The sequence below is a fragment of the Somniosus microcephalus genome, chromosome 7, assembly GCF_052327205.1.
Source record: "Somniosus microcephalus isolate GS21.2 chromosome 7, FLI_Smic_1.0, whole genome shotgun sequence".
Classification (NCBI taxonomy): Eukaryota; Metazoa; Chordata; class Chondrichthyes; order Squaliformes; family Somniosidae; genus Somniosus; species Somniosus microcephalus.
The window spans coordinates 114,453,544-114,475,505 of record NC_140993.1 but is presented as its reverse complement, the minus strand read 5'-3'; the positions used below and the strand labels follow the sequence as shown (position 1 = coordinate 114,475,505).

Below are 21,962 nucleotides of genomic sequence, written 5' to 3'. Positions count from 1 at the left end.
GAGGACGAAGACCAGCCGCCGCACCAGCAGAACCAGGAACAATAGCAGCACCAACAGCAGCAGCACCAACAGCAGCAGCAACAACAGGAGCACCAAGCTGCTGCTCACCCACCTGAAGCTGCACAGGCCAGAAGGGGCCAGCGCATGGAAGCCTGTCGGCGCAGGAGATACCCCCCAAACAGGGTCTACAGACACAGGGTCAGCTACCTCAACATGTCTGAGCAGCAGTGCAAAAGGCGGCTCCGACTTTTGCGAGAGGCAGTGGGTGACATCTGCGCAATGCTGCAACAACACCTGCAGGCCAGAGGACCTGGTGGACAACCCTTACCAGTGGCCGTCAAAGTCACCACCGCACTCAACTTTTTTGCCTCAGGCTCATTCCAGGGATCAACAGCAGACATCAGCGGCATCTCCCAGGCGGCCGCACACACTTGCATCACGCAGGTAACCGATACCCTCTTTGCCATCGTGCACAATCACATCCATTTCACCCCATCGCAATCCAGGTATTTTTGTCAACCGCAAGGGCTTCCACTTCCTTAACGTTCAGCTGTTGTGTGACCACAAGAAGGAAATTTTGCATGTTTGTGCCAAGTACCCTGGCAGTTGCCATGACTCCTTCATACTGTGCCAGTCTAGTGTGCCTCTGCTATTCAGTCCGCCAGACCAACTTAACAGATGGCTACTTGGAGACAAGGGCTATCCCCTAAAGACGTGGCTAATGACGCCGTTGAGGAGACCAACCAACGAAGCTGAGGAGAGCTACAACTCCAGCCACATGTCTACCAGAGCCATAATTGAGCAAACCATCGGTTTGCTGAAGATGCGCTTCAGATGCCTGGATAGATCTGGTGGAGCCCTGCAGTACTCAGCAGCCAGGGTCTCCAGAATCGTCGTGGTTTGCTGTGCACTTCACAACATGGCACAGCGTCGTGGCTTGCAGATTCCTGAGGACCAAGTGGCTCGTCACATATTTTCCTCAGCTGAGGAGGAGGAGGAGAGCAAAAACGAACATCTTGCAGAGGCCCATCAACCAGCGGCAGCAGTACGCGAGAACATTGCTGCCCGGGATGCAAGGAACGCACTCATCTTGGTCAGATTTGCTTAGCCTAGCCAATCAAGCACGTTTGCCTCGCAGCTTCTTACCTGAGCATCGACAATGGCCAAGGACCAGAGGATTCCTAGCAATTTGACCACCATACTGACAATTGCAAGTAATCCTAAGCCCTCAATGTGAAAGTCCCATTCGCGAAATGACACACGCCACAACTACAGCAGTAGCTATCAGATTTTTTATTTACATTATTCATCTGATGGCTTTTTCACAGAAAACATCAAATTTCACCCAAGTGACTACCCTTGTGACTATTTGTGCAGTATCTTTCTCTTACGCGTGCTCCTATGTGGTGCTTCCCCTGTGGCTTCAGCAGATGTGGAGGCCCGTTGCTCACTTTCCTGCTGCTCCTGTCTCGACACTTTTGGCGGGCGTCCTCTGGGTTTGCGAACCTGTGAGGGCTCGGCAACAGTCTGCTGCTCCTGCGGCTGTGCAGGGGTTGAAACGCCGCAGATGGGTGTGGACTCTGGTGGGGCTCTGACCGAGGGCTCTGCAGTGGCATGGAAGTGTGAGCGCTTGGAGAGGAGACCCCACTTCCTTGATGTCTGCCACCAACTTCCCTCTCATGGGTCAGGTCCCCCTCAGCGCCTGCAAGTGGCTTGAGAGCACCTTGCTGCACATCAGGGGGGCCATGGGGACCCGTATCTGCACTGGCAGTCCTACTCAGAAGGACTTCCATGAAGGTCTGGTTTCTCTGTTCAATAGATGACCATCGCTCCTCCAGAGATGTCATTCTATTCTGAACACTCACCAGGTTTTCTGCACTCTGGCGACTTATCACCTCCATGGAGGTTGCCATCCTTTCCATGGTGATGCGTTCATGCGCCAATGACTCCACAAAGGCTCTGCTCATGTTCGCTATGGACTCCTCCATTCGCGCCACACTCGCAGCGACCCTGGAGACAAAACCTGCCAGAGATTCCTGCATCTGTTGCTGGAGTTCCAGCACCGCTGATCTTATGGATGGACCCAGAGGCAGAGGGTCGACATGCAGCTGAGCCGAGCTGGCACAGAGTCCTGCGCCCTCCGACTAGGACTCTCCACTGCTGTCCCTGTCTCCACAATCTGCTGATGCTCACTTGTGAGCCGTGATACACCAGGTGACAACACTACTCTATGTCCCGAAGGTCCCACCAAGGTATGAGTGTCGGTGCTGGGTGCGCTGAATTCTGCTGACGCTGTGCCCTCAGAGGTTGCAGCTTCCTCTGAGGAGTCTTGAGGCTCATGCTGTTCCTCCTGGCTAGTGGGAACGGGTGCTTGCGATGGTCCTGTGGGGGAGTAAAGAAAAGAGTCAGAGATGTGATGCCAAGGTTACATGCATATTGCATATTGCAGATGATCATAAGTCCATCTGTTAGAGCTTCAGAATCATTATCAGCGACTCATGCAATGTCAATGAGAGAGATGGAAAACTATTCTGTCACCAGCTTGCTGTGATGCACCCCTTTGTCCGTCCCCCACTTGCGCATCTTCCTCCACTCCTACGATCTCCAGGACCGCCTCCTCCCAGGGGGTGAGGTGGGCTGCTGAGGGTGGCCCTCCTCCTGTCCTCGCTCTTTCTCGCTTATTGTGAGCTCTCTTTTCCTGCAATGAGGGAGACAAGTGGAGGTTGAGTGAGAATGAAGGAGTGAGTGTAGAGATTCCATAGCATAGATACTTAGAAGGAGACAAAGATGGAGTGAGGTGGCAAGACCAAGGGCCCTCCCTGTGTGTTGTCAGTTATTTTCATAGCATCACAGTGATAGGGAGTGTGAGGGCTGCATAGTCGAATAGTTAGGCGAATGTGACCATAGAGAGAAAGGGAATGGGTAAGGGTGCATGGATGTCAGTGTCAAGTGGGATGTGGAGGAAGAGATTGCTAAATCTGAGTGCTGGTGAGGAAAGGCAATGGGGATCAGATTGAAGGTGATGGGAAATTCATACTCACTTTTCCAGTGCGCAGAAGGTCATGAAATCTCTTCCTGCATTGAATCCAGGTTCTGCGGGTTACTGAAATGAGTTGACCTCCTCTGCCAGCTGGATCCACACAGCCTTGGTCTGCTGGGGAACTTCTTCCTCCCTGAAGAAGGGAAGAGCACCTCTTTATGAGCTCTTGCTCCCTCAGCTAAAGCCTGCAGGGCAACGTCATCAAACCTCGGAGCAGCCCTAGCTCTCTCACTGGCCATTCTTCCTCCAGGTCCCTGTAGCATGAAAGGCTAAAAGGTTGGCAGTCTGCAGAAGAAGCAAGGCTTGTTGCAGACCTTAAATGCAGCAGCAATGATGATGTCATCGGAGGCGACTTTCAGACTGGAAAAACTCATTTGCCATGGGTTCCCACACGTTGGAACTCAATTGGCCAATTAAGTCAAAATCGCATCAATTTCCCACATCGATTTAGATTCGGGTGGATAACACAAAATGCGGATTACACGACCCCAGCCCGCCCCTGAATTAAAATTCAACCCATGGAGTACTATTGCTGGCTCTCTTCCATCCCAGTCCACAGTACAGTGCCCGACTCCCCCTCCCTGACTTCTACCTGCTGTTCCAAGCAATTGCACATTGTGAACCGGAAGGGAGTAGGAGGAAGTGAAGGATACCAAAGCATCAAAAGGATGCAAAATGTGTATGAAACCCAGCTTCATCCCAAGCAAGTTCTCAATGAGGAGGACTAGTAGTAGTATATAGAATTACATAGAATATACAGCACAGAAACAGGCCATTCGACCCAACCAGTCCATGCTGGTGTTTATGCACCAATCGAGCCTCCTCCCATCCTTCCTCATTTAACTCAGCGTAACCCTCAATTCCCTTCTCCCTCACATGCTTATCTAGCCTCCCCTTAAATGTATCTATACCATTCGCCTCAACTATTCTCTGTGATAGCAAGTACCACATTCTCACCACTCTCTGGATAAAGAATTAGAATTACATAAAATTATGTAGAAAGTTTCTTCTGAATTACATATTTGATTTCTTGGTGACTAACTTATATTGATGGCCTGTAGTTTTGCTCTTCCCCATAAGTGGAAGCTCTCTCTCTTTGTCTAATCTAGCAAAACTTTTCATAATTTTGAAGACCTCAATTTTGTCACCCCTCAGCCTCCTCTCTTCCAAAGAAAAGAGACCCAGCCTGTTTGTTCTTTCCTGATAGGTATAACCTTGCAGTTCTGGTATCATCCTTGTAAATCTTTTTTTTTATTGCTGTTGTCTTTTTTTCCATATGTGAGCCAATAGGCAAACAAATATCCCACAGAGATAAAGTGTGGGCCCTCCTAGCATAGAATATGTATTCATCACTTTGGAGGATGGATAGAACAAAGGCTATATTTCATTATAGACATTAATTTTGGTTTTTTTCCCACCAAGAGATGAACAAAGGTTCACCCCATCTTGGTTCCTCTGCACACCATAACTGTGATTGGATGAAAACTTCATTACCATTTGTCTGCAAAGTGATTCGCCATATCCATGAATTGGAAGCAAAGACTGAAGTATGGTTCAGACAGGTATGACTTGGAGAAACAGATTACTGAGCATATAATATTTTGGTGACCTGATGAGGATTATTTTTCAATAAGGTTACAGCCTGTATTACTATACACTGATGATTAATACCCTTGCATGTTATCACCTTGTGGAGAGAGGTTGCTCTAGCTCTCGTTGGTATTTCCCTGAGCCCAAGGAGTGATGTACAGTGCAGAACCAATTTCAACGAGCTGACCAGGGTAGCTAAGGTAAGCTAACTCCACTGCATTTCTCCTGAAAGCACTTTAGGCGAGATCACCTAACTCAGCACAGGCTGGAAATTGAAGAACAAGCTGGAAATTAAACTTGGGACTCTTCTCATCTGCATGGCAGCTACAAACATTGCCATGTTTACTAGATATTCAGAATATCTGCTAAAGTAGCCTGACTACAATCAGCTAAAGATGAGAACCAGAATTTCTAATTGTTGGTTGTGGTAATAGTCAATTTTTTGTGAAGTCATAAATATTCTCTGTATTGACTATTTTTGATTAAACCTTATCTGATAGTTTACAGCATCTGTACAGTCGGAAACCCAAGAAAGAAGTCAATCTTCAGAAAAGCGGAATGGGAATGCTCAAAGGTGAGAAGGTTAGATAAGTGAATAGTTTGCTGTTTTAGAAGCAAGGTTTTTTTCTTGAAATACCTTAAGAAGGAATGTTTCATTCCAATTTGGTTTTTTTTCTCCCAATCCCAAGGACAAGTTGGAAATTGTATTTTTAAAGTTTCTGAATCTTAAAACTTCCATTGTGCTGAAGGAGAGACATATTTTAAAATGTATAACAACAACAACTTGTATTTATATAGCACCTTTAATATAGTAAAACATCCCAAGGTGCTTCACAGGAGCAATATCAACCAAAATTTGACACTGAGCCACATAAGGAGATATTAGGGCAGATTGGTAAAAGAAGTAGGTTTTAAAGAGCGTCTTAAAGGAGTAAAGAGAGTTAGAAAGGCGGAGAGGTTTAGGGAGGGAATTCCAGAGCAGAAGGCTTTGGCAGCTGAAGGCACGGCTGTCAATGGTGGAGCGATTAAAATTGGGGATGCTCAAGAGGCCAGAATTGGAAGAGTGCAGACATCTCGGAGGGTTGTAGGGCTGGAGGAGGTTACAGATATAGGGATGGGCGAGGACATGGAAGGATTTGAACACAAGGATGAGAATTTTAAAATTGAGGCATTGCTGGAGTGGGAGCCAATGTAGGTCAGCGAGCACAGGGGTGATGGGTGAATGGCCTTGGTGTGAGTTAGGACACGGACAGCAGAGCTTTGGATGACCTCAAGTTTACGGAGGGTGAAAGATGGGAGGCCGGTTAGGCGTGTGTTGCAATAGTCAAGTCTAAAGGTAACAAAGGCATGGTGGAGGGTTTCAGCAGGAGATGAGCTAAGGCAGGAGCGGAATCGGGCGATGTTATGGAGGTTGAAATAGGCGTCATTAGTGCTGGCGTGGCTATGTGGTCGGAAGCTCATCTCGGGGTCAAACACGACATCACAGTTCAGCCTCACACAGTTGCCAAAGAGGGGGATGGAGTCGATGGCTAGGGAACGGAGTTTGTGGCGGTGACTGAAGACAATGGCTTTGGTCTTCCCAATATTTAGTTGGAGGAAATTTCTGTTCATCCAGTACTGGATGTCGGACAAGCAATTTAGAAACAGTGGAGGGGTTGAGAGAGGCGATAGTGAGGTAGAGCTGGGTGTCGTCAGCATACCCGTGGAAACTGACACTGTGTTTTCAGATGATTTCGCTGAGGGGCAGCATGTAGATGAGAAACAGGAATCACTTAAAATACACTTTATCATAGAATCATAGAGGTTTATGGTACAGAAGGAGGCCATTTGGCCCATCGAGTTGGTGCCAGCCGAAAAAGAGCTATCCAACCTAATCCCACTTTCCAGCTCTTGCACCGTAATCTTTCAGGCCACAGCAATTCAAGTGCACATCCAAGCACTTTGTAAATGCGATGGCGGTTTCTGCCTCTATTACCCTTTTAGGCGGTGAGTTCGCAACCCTCACCGCCCTCTGGCTGAAAAAAATTCTCCTCAGCTCCCCTCTAATCTTTCTATCAATTTCTTTAAATCTATGCCCCCTGGTTATTGACCTCGCTGTTAAGGGAAATAGGTCCGTCCTATCCACTCCATCTAGACCCCTCATAATTTTATATGCCTCAATTAAGTCTCCCCTCCGCCTCCTTTGTTCCAAAGAAAACAACCCCAGCCTATCCAATCTTTCCTCAAAGCTAAAATTCTTCAGTCCTGGCAACATCCTCGCAAATCTCCTCTGTGTCCGCTTTAGTGCAATCACATCTTTCCTGTAATGTGGTGACCAGAATTGTACGCAGTACTCTATCTGTGGCCTAATTAGTGTTTTATACAGTTCAAGCATAACCTCTCTGCTCTTATATTCTATGCCTTGGCTAATAAAGGAAAGTATCCTGTATGCCTTCTTAACCACCTTATCTACCTGTCCTGCTACTTTCAGGGAACTGTGGACATGCACTCCAAGGTCCCTCTGTTCCTCTACATTTCTCAGTATCCTACCATTTATTGTGTATTCCCTTGCCTTGTTAGCCCTCCCCAAGTGCATTACCCCACACTTCTCTGGATTGAATTCCATTTGCCACTTTTCTGCACACCTGACCAGTCCATTGATATCTTCCTGCAGTCTACAGCTTTCTTCCTCACTATCAACCACATGGCCAATTTTTGTATCATCTGCAAACGTCTTAATCATGCCCCTACATTGACGTCTAAATCATTGATATATACCACAAAAATCAAGGGACCCAGTACTGAGCCCTGCGGATTACAACTGGAAACAGCCTTCCAGTTGACCACTAGTCTTTGCTTCTTGTCACTAAGCCAATTTTGAATCCAACTTGCTACTTTCCCCTAGGGCTTTTACTTTTTTGACCATGTCAAAAGCCTTGCTAAAATCCATGTAAGCTACATCAAACATGCTACCCTCATCGACCATCCTTGTTACCGCCTCAAAATTCAACCAAGTTTGTCTGACAGGACCTTCCCTTAACAAATCCATGCTGACTGTCCTTGATTTATCCGTGCCTTTATAAATGAAGATTAATACTGCCCATCAAAAATGTTTTCCAATAATTTGCCCACCACCATGGTTAGGCTGACTGGGCTGTAATTACTCGGTCTATCCCTTTCTCCCTTTTTAAACAATGGTACAATGTTAGCAGTCCTCCAGTCCTTTGACACCACGCCTGTAGCCAGAGAGGACTGGAAAATGATGGTCAGAGCCTCTGCTATTTCCTCCCTTGCTTCTCTTAACAGCCTGGGATACATTTCATCTGGGCCAGGCGATTTATCTACTTTCAAAGTGCTAAGATATTTCCTCTCTCACTATGTTTATCTCATCCAATATTTCACAGTCCTCCTCCTTAACTACAATGTCTGTATCGACCCTCTCTTCTGTGAAGACAGATGCAAAGTATTCATTAAGAGCCATACCCACTTCTTCCACCTCCACACATAGATTACCTTTTTGGTCTCTAATAGGTCCTACTCTTTCCTTAATTATCCTCTTGCTCATTATGTATTTATAAAACATCTTTGGGTTTTCCTTGACTTTACTTGCCAGTATTTTTCATGCCCTCTCTCTGCTTTCCTAATTTCCCTTTTAATTTCACCCCTGCACTTTCTGTACTCCTCTGGGCTTTCTGTAGTATTGAGCTCTCGGTATCTAACAAAAGCTTCCCTTTTTTTCCTTACCCTACCCTGTATGCTCCTTGACATCTAGGGGGCTCTAGATTTGGGAGTCCCACCCTTTTTCTTTGTGAGAACATATTTGCTCTGAACCCTCCTTGAATGCCTCCTGCTGCTCGGACACTGATTTACCTTCAAGTAGCTGTTTCTAATCCACTTTTGCTATATCACATCTCTGCTTAGTAAAATTGGCCTTTCCCCAATTGAAAATTTTGACTCCCTGTCTATCTTTGTCCTTTTCCAGAATTATGCTAAATCAAACTGACTTATGATCACAACCACCAAAATGCTCTCCCACTGATACCCTTTCCACCTGCCCAGCTTCATTCCCTAAAACTAAGTCCAGAACTGTCCCCTGTCTTGTTGGGCTTGCTACGTATTGGCTAAATAACTTCTCTTGAATGCATTTTAAGAATCTGCTCCCTCTATACCTTTACACTGATTATATCCCAGTTAATATTAGGGTAGATTAAATCCTCTTCTATTACTGCCCTATTGTTTTTGCAATTCAATTTTGTATTCAAATCAATATAGTATATAGTACTATGGCAACTAAAGGCAACTAGATTATGGTTCACAGCTGCTTTGACTGATAATACTGAAACACTTTGAATAGATTTAATTTGTCTGTATTTCAAGGACTGAGGCAGAATATGTGATTTATTCTCAATTTTTTTGTTTAATAGGAGTGTCTCTAAGGATTTAGTTAGTAAAGGTGTATAACTGAATCATACAAGTCAAAAACTTACGGTTTTGATTCCTGGCCTGTGCTGGGATGACAGTAAGGGGTGACAGTAAGGGCACTACAATTGATCTCAGTTCCCCTGAGCTGAGGGTAAAATCAACCAGTTTCCATACTGATCGTTAGTCATTAGCCTATACTGGGAAATGTGTGTGTATGGATGTCAGGTGAGGACAGGATTCTGATTTTGTTCCTTACTGTCTCATCTCATACATGAAGAATAGCCACTTGGGAAGGCACTGGTATACAGCAAGTGCTTTGGAACCATACCACAGATTTAGGTGAGTGCCTTCACAAGTAGAGTGAAGAAAAAAAATCTAAAGTTTGGAGAAGATACTTAATTTCAGTTACATAGGATTACATAGGAGATACGGCATAGAAACAGGCCATTCGGCCCAACCAGTCCATGCCAGCATTCATGCCCCACTTGATCCTCCTCTCGTCTTTCTTCATCTAAATCTGTCAGCGTAACCCTCTATTCCCTTCTCCCTCATATGCTTGTCTAGCTTCCCCTTAAATGCATCGATACTATTCGCTTCAACCACTCCCTGTGGTAGTGAGTTCCACATTCTCACCACTCTTTGGGTAAAGAAGTTTCTTCTGAATTCCCTAATGGATTTCTTGGTGACTACCTTATATTGATGGCCTCTAGTTATGCTCTTCCCCACAAGGGGAAGCATTCTCCTTGTATCCACACTATCAAAACCTTTCATAACTTTAAAGACCTCTATTAGGTCACCCCTCAGCCTTCTTTTTTCAAGAGAAAAGAAACCCAGCCTGTTCATCCTTTCCTGATATATATACCCTCGCATTTCTGGTATCATCCTTGTAAATCTTCTCTGCACCCTCTCCAGTGCCTCTATATCCTTCTTATAATATGACGACCTGAAGTGTACACAGCAGTCCAAGTGTGGTCTAACCAAGGTTCGATACAAGTTTAGCATAACTTCCCTACTTTTCAATTCTATCCCTCTAGAAATAAACCCTAGTGCTTGGTTTGCTTTTTTATGGCCTTGCTAACCTGTGGCACAATTTTTAGTGATTTGTGTATTTGTACTCCGAGATCCTTTTATTCCTCTACCCCACCTACACTCGCACCCTCCAAGTGATAATTGACCTCCCTATTCTTCCTACCAAAATGTAATACCTCACATTTATCTGTGTTGAACTTCATTTGCCAATTATTTGCCCATTCTGCAAGTTTATTAGTGTCCTCCTCAGTATTGACTATCCCCCCCTCCAATATGGTATCATCTGCAAATTTAGAAATTTTGTTTTAGATTCCAAAGTCTAAATTGTTAATGTAAATTATGAATAGCCGTGGTCCCTTGTGGAACACCATTGCCCACCTTCTGCCATTATGAATAACTACCCTTTACTCCCACTCGCTGCTTTCTGTCTTGAAGCCAACTAGCTATCCATTCTGCTACTTGTCCCCTGACTCCGCACTCTCTGACCTTATTCATTAGTTTATTATGGTGTACCTTATCGACGGCCTTTTGAAAATCTAGATAAATTATATCTACTGCATTACCATTGTTGACTCTCTCTGTTACCTCTTCAAAAAATTCAATAAGGTTGGTCAAGCAAGATTTTCCCTTTTGAAATCCATGCTGACTATTCATTATTATACTTTTCATTACTAGATGTTCTTCTATTCTCTCCTTTAGTAGGGATTCCATTATTTTTCCTACCACCGTTGTTAAGCTGACTGGTCTATAATTCCCTGGACATGTTCTATCCCCCTTAAATATCGGTATTACGTTAGCTGTCTGCCAGTCCTCTGGCCCTACATCTTTTTCCAACGAATTATTAAATATGTGTAGTAATACCTCTACTATCTCTTCCCTAGATTCTTTTAAAATACATGGATACAATCCATCTGGACCAGGAATTTTATCTTGTTTGAGTATGATTAGTTTATTTAATATATCCCCTTTTTTATTTTAATTGCACTTATCTCATTACTCATTTCATCATTGAATGTCATGTCCACCTGTTATATCTCCCTGGTAAATACCGAAACAAAATAATGATTTAATATTTCTGCCATCTCCCTATCGTTACCTGTGGTATTGTCCTGTCTGTCCCTTAATGGCCCTATTCCCATCCCAAACTTCCTTTTTTATTGATATGCCTGTAAAATATTTTACTATTTTGTTTTATGTTCCTTGATAATTTAATTTCATAGTTCCTCTTTGCCTTCCAAATTGCTTTTTTGACTTCTCTCCTAATCCCTTTGTATTCTGTCTTATCATGCCCTCCTCTGCTGTCTATGTACTTAATGTATACCTCTTTCCTTACCCTCAATTGTTCCCTTATGTTTTTATTTATCCATGGAATCTCATTAGTGTTTAGTTTGTTCTTTCCTTTTAGCGGAATATATTTTTCCTGCACTCTGTTGAACACCTTTTTAAATGTTTCCCATTGTCGTTCTACATCGTTGTTTGCTAATATTGTTGCCCATTTTATCTTGCGAAGTTCTATTCTTAGCCCCTCAAAATCAGCTTTTCTCCAATCTATTAACCTGGCTTTTGTCATATTTATGTCCTTCTCTATTATCATCTTAAAGCGTATTATGTTATGGTCACTATTGCCTATATGTTCCCCTACTTTTACTTCTCTTATCTGCTCTGGCTCATTCCCCATAACTAGATCCAATATCGAATCCTCCCTTGTTGGGCTTTTTACATATTGGGTTAGAAAGGAGTCCTGTAGACATTGTAGGAACTCCATTCCCTTATCCATTTTACCTGCCTCTTCTATCCAATTAATATTGGGGTAGTTGAAATCCCCCATGATTATTATTCTGTTTTTAACTCTATTCTCTAATTTGTCTGTATATTTTTTCCTCCACCTCTCTTCCACTATTAGGTGGTCCATAGACTACACCTATTAGTGTGATTGATCCTTTATTACCTTTTATCTCTATCCATATGGATTCTATTTTCATCTTGCTGATATCTACGTCCCTTTTTTCTACTGCCATTATGTTATCCCTAAGTACAGCTACTCTGCCTCCCCTTTTTCCCTCTCTATCTTTTCTAAATATGTTATACCCTGCAGTGTTTAATTCCCAGTCCTGATTTTTCTATAGCCATGTCTCAGTAATCCCTACTATATCTGGTTCCTCCCAATGCATGATTGCCTCCAGCTCCCTTGTTTTATTACGGACACTGTGTGCATTGCTGTACCGACAGCTTAACTCATTTGTAATAGGATTTCCTCTCACTTTATGTTTAACCATCTTTTTAGACTCCAGTTCTATAACTCTATTTGCTCCCTTGCCATCAATGTGCTCCCTTACTTTATTCTTTCCTATGCTCACTTTTCCTGTTTTTTTATATTTAGGTTGCTTACGTCTTTTGTCGATCCCTCCCCCCTTCTTACTAGTTTAAAGCCTTTGCCACCTCCCTATTTACCCTTTCCGCTAGGACACGGGTCCCATCCCAGTTCAGGTGGAACCCATCCCATTGGTACAGCTCCTTCCTGTCCCAGTACCAGTGCCAGTGTCCCATGGAAAGGAACCCCTCTGTCCCACACCAGCCCTTTAGCCACATGTTAATTCTCCTGATCTGTCTGCTTCTATGCCAATTTGCACATGGCTTGGGCAATAATCCAGCGATTATTACCCTCGAGGTCCTGCTTTTTAATTTAGAGCCTAACTCCTGAAACTCTTTCAGCTGGACCTCCTCCCTATTCCTACCTATGTTGTTTGTTCCAACATGGACTATGACAACTGGATTTACCCACTCCTTTCCAAGTTCCTCTCCAATCGCCATGAGATATCCCTTACCCTGGCACCGGGTAGACAACACACACTTCGGGATTCTCATTCTTGGCTGCAGAGGACGCTACCTATCTCCCTAATTATAGAGTCCCCTATTACTACCACATTTCTATTCTGCTCTAAACCACCCCCCCGCACCCCCACCCGGACCGCCTTCTGAGCCCTGGTGCCTTGGTCTGCATTGTGGCTGTCCTCCCTGCAGTCTTTCTCTTTGTCCTCACAGGTAGCGAGTACCTCATACCTGTTGGACAGGACCAGTGTCTGCGGGACCTCCTTCTCAACCTCTCGTAAATCCCCGCTACCCGGCTCCCTAACAGTCACACCCTCCCATTCCTGAACCTGTGCTGTCCTCTGGGGTGTGACTGTATTCTGGATAAAACTGTCCAGAAATTCCTCCCCCTCCCTTATGTGTCGGAGTGTCTCCAACTCGCAGTCCAGCTCAATGACGCTGAGCCGGAGAAATTCGAGATGGAGACATCTCCTGCAGACATGTTTGCTCGGGACAGTCTCACCAGCCACAAACTCCCACATACTGCAGTCCAGACAGACAATCTGCCCTGCCATACCCTAGACTAGCCTTATTTTATTTATTTAATTAGTTAACGTCTTTATTCAACAATTATTTATAGTTATATTAAATTCACGGGAACGGTAGTGTAGTGGTAATGTCACTGGGCTAGTAATCCAGAGGCCTGGACTAATGATCCAGAGACATGCGTTGAAATCCCACCACAGCAGCTGGGGAATTTAAATTCAGTTAATTAAATAAATCTGGAATAAAAAGCTAGTATCAGTAATGGCAATCATGAAACTATTGGATTGTCGTAAAAACCCATCTGGTTCACTAATGTCCTTTAGGGAAGGAAATCTGCTGTCCTTACCCGGTCTGGTCTATATGTGACTCCAGATCCACAGCAATGTGGTTGACTCTTAACTGCCCTCTGAAATGGCCCAGCAAGTCACTCAGTTGTAACTAACCACTACGAAACAAAATAATAAGAATGAAACCAGACGGACCACCCGGCATCGACCTCGGCACCGGACACGGCAACGGCACACCCAGCCCAATCAACCCTGCAAAGTCCTCCTCACCAACATCTGGGGACTTGTGCCAAAATTGGGAGAGCTGCCCCACAGACTAGTCAAGCACCAGCCTGACATAGTCTTACTCACCGAATCATACCTTTCAACCAACGTCCCAAACTCCTCCATCACCATCCCTGGGTTTGTCCTGTCCCACCAGCAGGGCAGACCCACCAGGGGTGGCGGCACAGTGGTATACAGTCGGGAAGGAGTGGCCCTGGGAGTCCTCAACATTGACTCCGGGCCCCATGAAGTCTCATGGCTTCAGGTCAAGCATGGGCAAGGAAACCTCCTCCTGATTATCACCTACCGCCCTCCCTCAGCTGATGAATCTGTACTCCTCCATGTTGAACACCACTTGGAAGAAGCGCTGAAAGTAGCAAAGGCACAGAATGTACTCTGGGTGGGGACTTCAATGTCCATCACCAAGAGTGGCTCGGTAGCACCACAGCTGGCCGAGTCCTGAAGGACATAACTGCCAGTCTGGGCCTGCGACAGGTGGTGAGTGAACCAACACGAGGGAAAAACCTACTTGACCTCGTCCTCACCAATCTACCTGTCGCAGATGCATCTGTCCATGACAGCATTGGCAGCAGTGACCACCGCACAGTCATTGTGGAGACGAAGTCCCGTCTTCACACTGAGAACACCCTCCATCGTGTTGTGTGGCACTACCACCGTGCTAAAAGGGATAGATTCAGAACAGATGTAGCAGCTCAAGACTGGGCATCCATGAGGCACTGTGGGCCTTCAGCAGCAGCAGAATTGTATTCCACCACAATCTGTAACCTCATGGCCCAGCATATCCCTCACTCTACCATTACCATCAAGCCAGGGGACCAACCCTGGTTCAACAACGAGTATAGAAGAGCATGCCAGGAGCAGCACCAGGCGTATCTAAAAATGAGGTGCCAAGCTGGGGAAGTTGCAACACAGGACTACATGCATGCTAAAAAGCGGAAGCAGCATGCTATAGACAGGGCTAAGCGATCCCACAATCAACGGATCAGATCAAAGCTCTGCAGTCCTGCCACATCCAGTCGTGAATGGTGGTGGACCATTAAACAACTAACAGGAGGAGGAGGCTCCAAGAATACCCCCATCCTCAATGATGGTGGAGCCCAGCACATGAGTGCAAAAGACAAGGCTGAAACATTTGCAACCAACTTCAGCCAGAAGTGCCGAGTGGATGATCCACAGCGGCCTACTTCCGAGGTCCCCACCATCACAGTAGCCAGTCTTCAGCCAATTCGATTCACTCCACGTGATATCAAGAAATGGCTGAGAGCACTGGATACAGCAAAGGCTATGGACCCCGACAATATCATGCTGAAGACTTGTGCTCCAGAACTAGCCACGCCTCTAGCCAAGTTGTTCCAGTACAGCTACAACACTGGCATCTATCCGACAATGTGGAAAACTGCCCAGGCATGTCCTGTCCACAAAAAGCAGGACAAATCCAATCCGGCCAATTACCGCCCCATCAGTCTACTCTCAATCATCAGCAAAGTGATGGAAGGTGTCATCGACAGTGCTATCAAGCGGCACTTACTCACCAATAACCTGCTCACTGATGCTCAGTTTGGGTTCCGCCAAGACCACTCGGCTCCAGACCTCATTACAGCCTTGGTCCATACATGGACAAAGGAGCTGAATTCTAGAGGTGAGGTGAGAGTGACTGCCCTTGACATCAAGGCAGCACTTGACCAAGTCTGGCATCAAGGAGCCCTAGTAAAACTGAAGTCAATGGGAATCAGGGGGAAAATGCTCCACTGGCTGGAGTCATAACTAGCACAAAGGATGATGGTTGTGCTGGTTGAAGTTCAATCATCACAGCCCCAGGACATCGCTGCAGGAGTTCCTCAGGGCAGTGTTCTAGGCCCAACCATCTTCAGCTGCTTCATCAATGACCTTCCCTCCAGCATAAGGTCAGAAATGGGGATGTTCGCTGATGACTGTACAGTGTTCAGCGCCATTCACAATTCCACAGATAATGAAGCAGTCCATACCCGCATGCAACAAGACCTGGACGACGTTCAGGCTTGGGCTGATAAGTGGCAGGGAACATTCGCGCCACAGAAGTGCCAGGCAATGACTATCTCCAACAAGCGAGAGTCTAACCACCGCCCCATGACATTCAACGGCATTACCATCACCGAATCCCCCATCAACATCCTGGGGGTCACCATTGACCAAAACTTAACTGGACCAGCCACATAAATACTGTGGCAACAAGAGCATGTCAGAGGCTAGGTATTCTGCGGCGAGTGTCTCATCTCCTGACTCCCCAAAGCCTTTCCACCATCTGCAAGGCACAAGTAAGTAGTGTGATGGAATACTCTCCACTTGCCTGGATGAGTGCAGCTCCAACAACACTCAAGAAGCTCGACACCATCTGGGACAAAGCAGCCCACTTGATTGGCACCCTATCCACCACCTTAACCATTCACTCCCTCCACCACTGGCGTACCGTGGCTACAGTGTGTACCAGCTACAAGATGCACTGCAGTAACTTGCCAAGGCTTCTTCGGCAGCACCTCCCAAACCCACAACCTCTTCCACCTTGAAGGACAAGGGTAGCAGGTGCATGGGAACACCACCACCTCCAGGTTCTCCTCCATGCCACACACCATCCTGACTTAGAAGTATATCGCCGATCCTTCATCGTCGCTGGGTCGAAATCCTGGAACTCCCTCCCTACCAGCTATGAAGAGAGACTGGGCAGGTTGGGTTTGTTTTCCTTGGAGCTGAGGAGGCTGAGGGGGGACATGATTGAGGTGTACAAAATTATGAGGGGCATAGATAGGATGGATGCTGAGGAGCTTTTTCCCTTAGTAGAGGGGTCGATAACTAGGGGGCATAGATTCAAGGTAAAGGGCGGGAGGTTTAGAGGGGATTTGAGAAAGAACTTTTTCACCCAGAGGGTGGTTGGAGTCTGGAACTCACTGCCTGAAAGGGTTGTGGAGGCAGAAACCCTCACAACATTTAAGAAGCATTTGGATGTGCACTTGAAATGCCATAGCATACAAGGCTACGGGCCAAATGCTGGAATATGGGATTAGATTAGACAGGGCTTGATGGCCGGCGCGGACACGATGGGCCGAAGGGCCTCTATCCGTGCTGTATTACTCTATGACTCTATGACTCTATGACTCTATGACCAGCACTGTGGGAGTACCATCACTACACGGAGTGCAGCGATTCAAGAAGGTGGCTCACCACCACCTTCTCAAGGGCAACTAGGGATGGGCAATAAATGCTGGCCTTGCCAGCGACACCCAGATCGCATAAACAAATAAAAAAAATTGTTTAACTAGTTAAGCTATAAATTTAATACAGTACTTTGTAGTCTCCCGCACCTAGCTTAAACCACTGTCCTAGGTTAGAGATAAATAAAACTTAATACTCACCAACCAATCACTTACCCGCTGTCCTGTGACGTCACAATTCGCTTTTTTTTGGAAATCGTCAACGCTGGTGTCTCCAATCAGGTTGGCACTGTTTCCACCGCTGTTTTAAGCTCCAGCGCTGGTGTCTCCAATTTTATTATGGTTATAAAGAGCAAACTTGAAAATGTGAAAATATTAGTTTTAGTTTTCTAATATCTTACTGTAATATGATAAACATTGTCCAAAATTAAATGATTTCCCTTTTAAGAGTTGCATTTAAAAAATGTTATATAAAATTACAGTTCATATTTGATAATGTTGTCAAGTCTTGGCTAAGTGTTTATATTGCAAATTCTGATCTAACTCTGTTTTCTGTAGATCTCTAACACCAGCTAAAAATGAATCTGAACAAAAACTTCCCAGTGATATGACTTCTACAAACCTGTGTGTTAACGGTGTCGGACTTGATGGAACAGGTATGACTTGATTAAAAATGATATAGAATATGCTTGTGTGAGGATTAGGTCAGAGGTTCAATTACAAAATGCTCTTTTGAATTAAAAAGCAAAAAAAAATTAAGTCTTGTTTTATATATTAGATGTAACTATATATCTTTGGAGCAACAACTTCATGAATTAATGAGGACAAACAAAAGAAAACAATCATGGGTTTGCCCCCGTTGCTGTCCTCGGCCCCCGTGAAGCCCCCCCGAGGGGTGCCGGCTGCTCTCCGTGAGCCCGGCACTCCTCTTGAGTGCCGCGCTCATTTGCCGGCTCTCCCGATCCCTGGTGGCTCAGCTGTGTGCCGGGACGCGCTGCGCCAGGCCCCTCCCCTTTAATAAGGGGAGGAAGGCCTGCAGTACCGCGGCACGTAGCGCCACAATATTGGCTCGCAGCGCCCCAAGAGGGACACGGGGCGCTTCCGGTAGCGCCCCTCCTCCCTCTTGGGGCGCTACCTGGGAAAATCGGCAGCCGGGACGCTAACTTTTTCAAGGCTCTAAAATTAGCGGCCCGGTGAAGGTAGCGCGGTGCTACCCAATTTTTACCCTTATGTGTTTTGTTAATGTAAAATTATTATGCTATACTTACACCCACCATTGGTGTCCCTGCAGCATGTATTCAGTTCCGTCGCCCAACTCTACTATCAGTGGTAGCACTGTAGCAGCTGTCATCTGTGTGCTAGCTGCTGAATCTGCAGCTCCCCCATGGGACTCACTTCCTTTGCTCATGCTCCCATTGGACCAAAAACTATTATTGGCCCATCTGAAAGGATGCTTTTTTTTATTGTTGGACCTGCTTCTCCCTAGCCTGGCAATTAAAAAAAAAAAATCAGCCCGCTTCTCCCCAGGAACATGCAGAGACTTTTGGGGTCATTTTAACTTTTTTTTAAATTGGCCCTTTGTCTCCACACCATAGGCATCTTCTCCCTGTGCAGATACTGTTGAATTTTACATTTTATTCAAATCCACCCAGGGTCAGTCTAGTGTTGTCTTCTAGTTTGAGAGGAAGAGAGGCGTAGTGTCATATCTGTCAGGTATATGGAGTTAGGTTGCAGATCAACCATGAACACATTGAATGGCGAAACAGGCTCGAGGGGCTAAATGGCCTACTCCTGTTCCTATGTTCCTATGTCGTGTTTGAGGCAAATACGTTAAGCCAAAACTTAAAAACAATCTTCCAGCACTGACCTTCCATTAGGATTGATACTGGAAATATATTTACCCAGGTTTTGAGAGGAGTGAAAAGATGAAGATATTTGCAGGCAACCTTGTGCACTATTATAGCTGACTAGAATAACTTGTTAGACCCTTCTCAGAGGAGAAAAGAAATATTAAAAGCTCGAGTTGAGAACAGCTACTGACTGATTTTGACATTTAAAGGATGAATCTGATCCTTTATCTGTCAAGTCATTGGCCGGAATCCTTACCTTGGAGTCATGTCGGGTGCGTGCGGGCCACGTTGCAGGTTGGGAACCCGAAGATTTGAAAAGCGCGTTCTGCACTGCGTATTTAACTTAATGACACCAAATGCGCGTTTCCCGGCCCAATTAAATGGAGCAGGTCTGATGATGTCACCGATGACTCGTTTTCAGCGCTGATACATAAGAACGTAAGAAGTAGGAGCAGGAGTAGGCCATACGGCCCCTCGGGCCTGCTCCGCCATTCAATAGGATCATGGCTGATCTGAACCTAGACTCACGTCCACTTCCCTGCCCGATATTTAAAGCAGCCTTGCACACATCTCATTTGAAGGTTGATGTAGGAGTGTAGAAAGGGGTTTCAAGAGCTCTAAGTTACGGAATCTTTGGGTCATGGAGACAAGACAGGGCAGCGGCAAGATTCGCAGATGCCTCCCTGAAAGTGCTGGTGCAGGCAGTAAGAGAACGCAGGGAGGTCCTCTTCCCTGGGGATGGACGAAAACAACCATCCAAAGAGACAAAAAGGGCATGGCCAAAGATCACAGAGGAGGTCAGTAGCAGGGATGTCGTAAGGAGGACGTAGATCCAGTGCCGCAAGAGATTCAATGATCTCATGAGGTGAGGAAAGGTGAGTGCAGTGCCTCCCAAACCCGCGACCTCTTCCACCTAGAAGGACAAGGGCAACAGGCGCATTGGAACCACACCACCTCCAAGTATCCCTCCAAGTCACACACCGCCCTGACTTGGAAATATATCGCCGATCCTTCATCGTCGCTGGGTCAAAATCCTGGAACTCCCTACCTAACAGCACTGTGGGAGTACCTTCACCACACGGACTGCAGCGGTTCAAAAAGGCAGCTCACCACCACTTTTTCAAGGGCAATTAGGGATGGGCAATAAATGCTGGCCTTGGCAGCGACACCCACATCCCATAAAAACGAATAAAAAAAACTCAGCTACATCCTGATGTGCATGTCACCCCAACCCCATTATTCTGCCTTCCCAAGCCTAACCCTGCACATCACTCCTCACACCAACCTACCATGCAGGTGCACTCATCCCTCTCTGTCTATGTACCTACTCACATCTCCATCTGACTAACCACCACTGACACCTTCATCCTAATGCAATCATAGCAAGTAACACCACCGAAGGAGGCGATTTGACAATGCCACGCCACTCCCTCATAGTCACCTTCTACAGATGTAGTCCATCCAATCCTTACACTCATTCCATCACTCTCACTCAAGCTTCTCTTCTTTCCCTCCTTGCAGGAGAAGAGAGCGCACAACAACAGGGAGAGGCAGAGAACCAGACGTGGCCCTCCAGTCTTCAGTAATTTGACAGCAGCAGAGGAACACACCTTTGAAATCTCTGGAGCTGCAGAGCTGCTGGCGGTGGGGGACGAAGAGAGGGGGACCTCCCAGCAACCTAGTGACAGAATTACATTTCATACAGCCACATTGACATGAATCTTGTCATTCATGTGGAAATGACTTATGAAGTAATACTGGGCGGCCTGCTGGTGGCGCTGTCCAGGGAGAGTATAAATACTCGGGCCTGGGCCCAGCTTGCTCAGGACATTCTTTAACAGGAACTAGTGAAGGACACAACTAGATCTCCATGTTGAAAAACAGTTGATTAAAGCCTTGTTTAATACTCAGACTAAGTGCCTAGTAGTTTTCTTACGTCACACATGACATACAACAGTCACTTATGTGGTGACTGATGTCAGCAGCCAGTGATATGTCATCTGTGCATAATGGTAATATTACCCATTCTTACCATAACACGTATAATTCATCTCTTTACTCTCCCACAGGCCCATCAACTGCCCCCAATCCCCCTGCCCACTGTCTAGCCGGAGGAGGAAGACGACTCATAGAAACATAGAAACATAGAAGATAGGAGCAGGAGTAGGCCATTTGGCCCTTCGAGCCTGCTTCGCCATTCAATGAGATCATGGCTGATCATCCAAATTCAGTACCCTGTCCCTGCCTTCTCCCCATATCCCTTGATCCCTTTAGCCTTAAGAAATATATCCAACTCCTTTTTGAATATATTTAATGAACTGGCCTCCACCGCCCTCTGTGGCAGAGAATTCCACAGGTTCACCACTCTCTGGGTGAAGAAATTCCTCCTAATTTCAGTCCTAAATGGCTTACCCCTTATCCTTAGACTATGACCCCTGGTTCTGGACTCCCCGGCCATCATAAACATCCTTCCTGCATCGAGTCTGTCCAGGCCTGACAGAATTTTATAGGTTTCGATGAGATCCCCTCTCAATCTTCTAAACTCCAGTGAGTATAAGCCCAATCGACACAATCTCTCCTCATACGACATTCCTGCCATCCCAGGTATCAGCCTGGTGAATCTTCGCTGTACTCCTTCCATGGCAAGAACGTCCTTCCTCAGGTAAGGCGACCAAAACTGCACACAATACTCAAGGTGCGGTCTCACCAAGGCCCTGTACAGCTGTAGCAAGACATCCTTGTTCCTGTACTCGAACCCTCTTGCTACGAAGGCCAACATACCATTTGCCTTCTTAACCGCCTGCTGCACCTGCATGCTTACCTTCAGCGACTGGAGCACAAGAACACCCAGGTCTCTTTGCACTTCCCCTTCTCCCAATCTATTGCCATTCAAATAATAATCTGCCTTCCTGTTTTTGCCACCAAAGTGGATAACTTCACA

The 21,962-nt window shown here is 45.9% G+C and overlaps 1 protein-coding gene across 1 annotated transcript in view; it reads left to right on the top strand.

Annotated features, from left to right (window-relative positions):
- ccdc178 (coiled-coil domain containing 178) overlaps window positions 1-21,962 on the top strand; it is a 723,212-nt gene that overhangs the window by 26,157 nt on the left and 675,093 nt on the right. Inside the window, exons 4-6 of the mRNA XM_085993953.1 lie at window positions 4,463-4,602; window positions 5,131-5,204; window positions 17,730-17,827. Of these exons, the coding sequence (XP_085850079.1) occupies window positions 4,463-4,602; window positions 5,131-5,204; window positions 17,730-17,827 (312 nt within the window). The remainder of the gene's footprint in view (window positions 1-4,462; window positions 4,603-5,130; window positions 5,205-17,729; window positions 17,828-21,962) is intronic.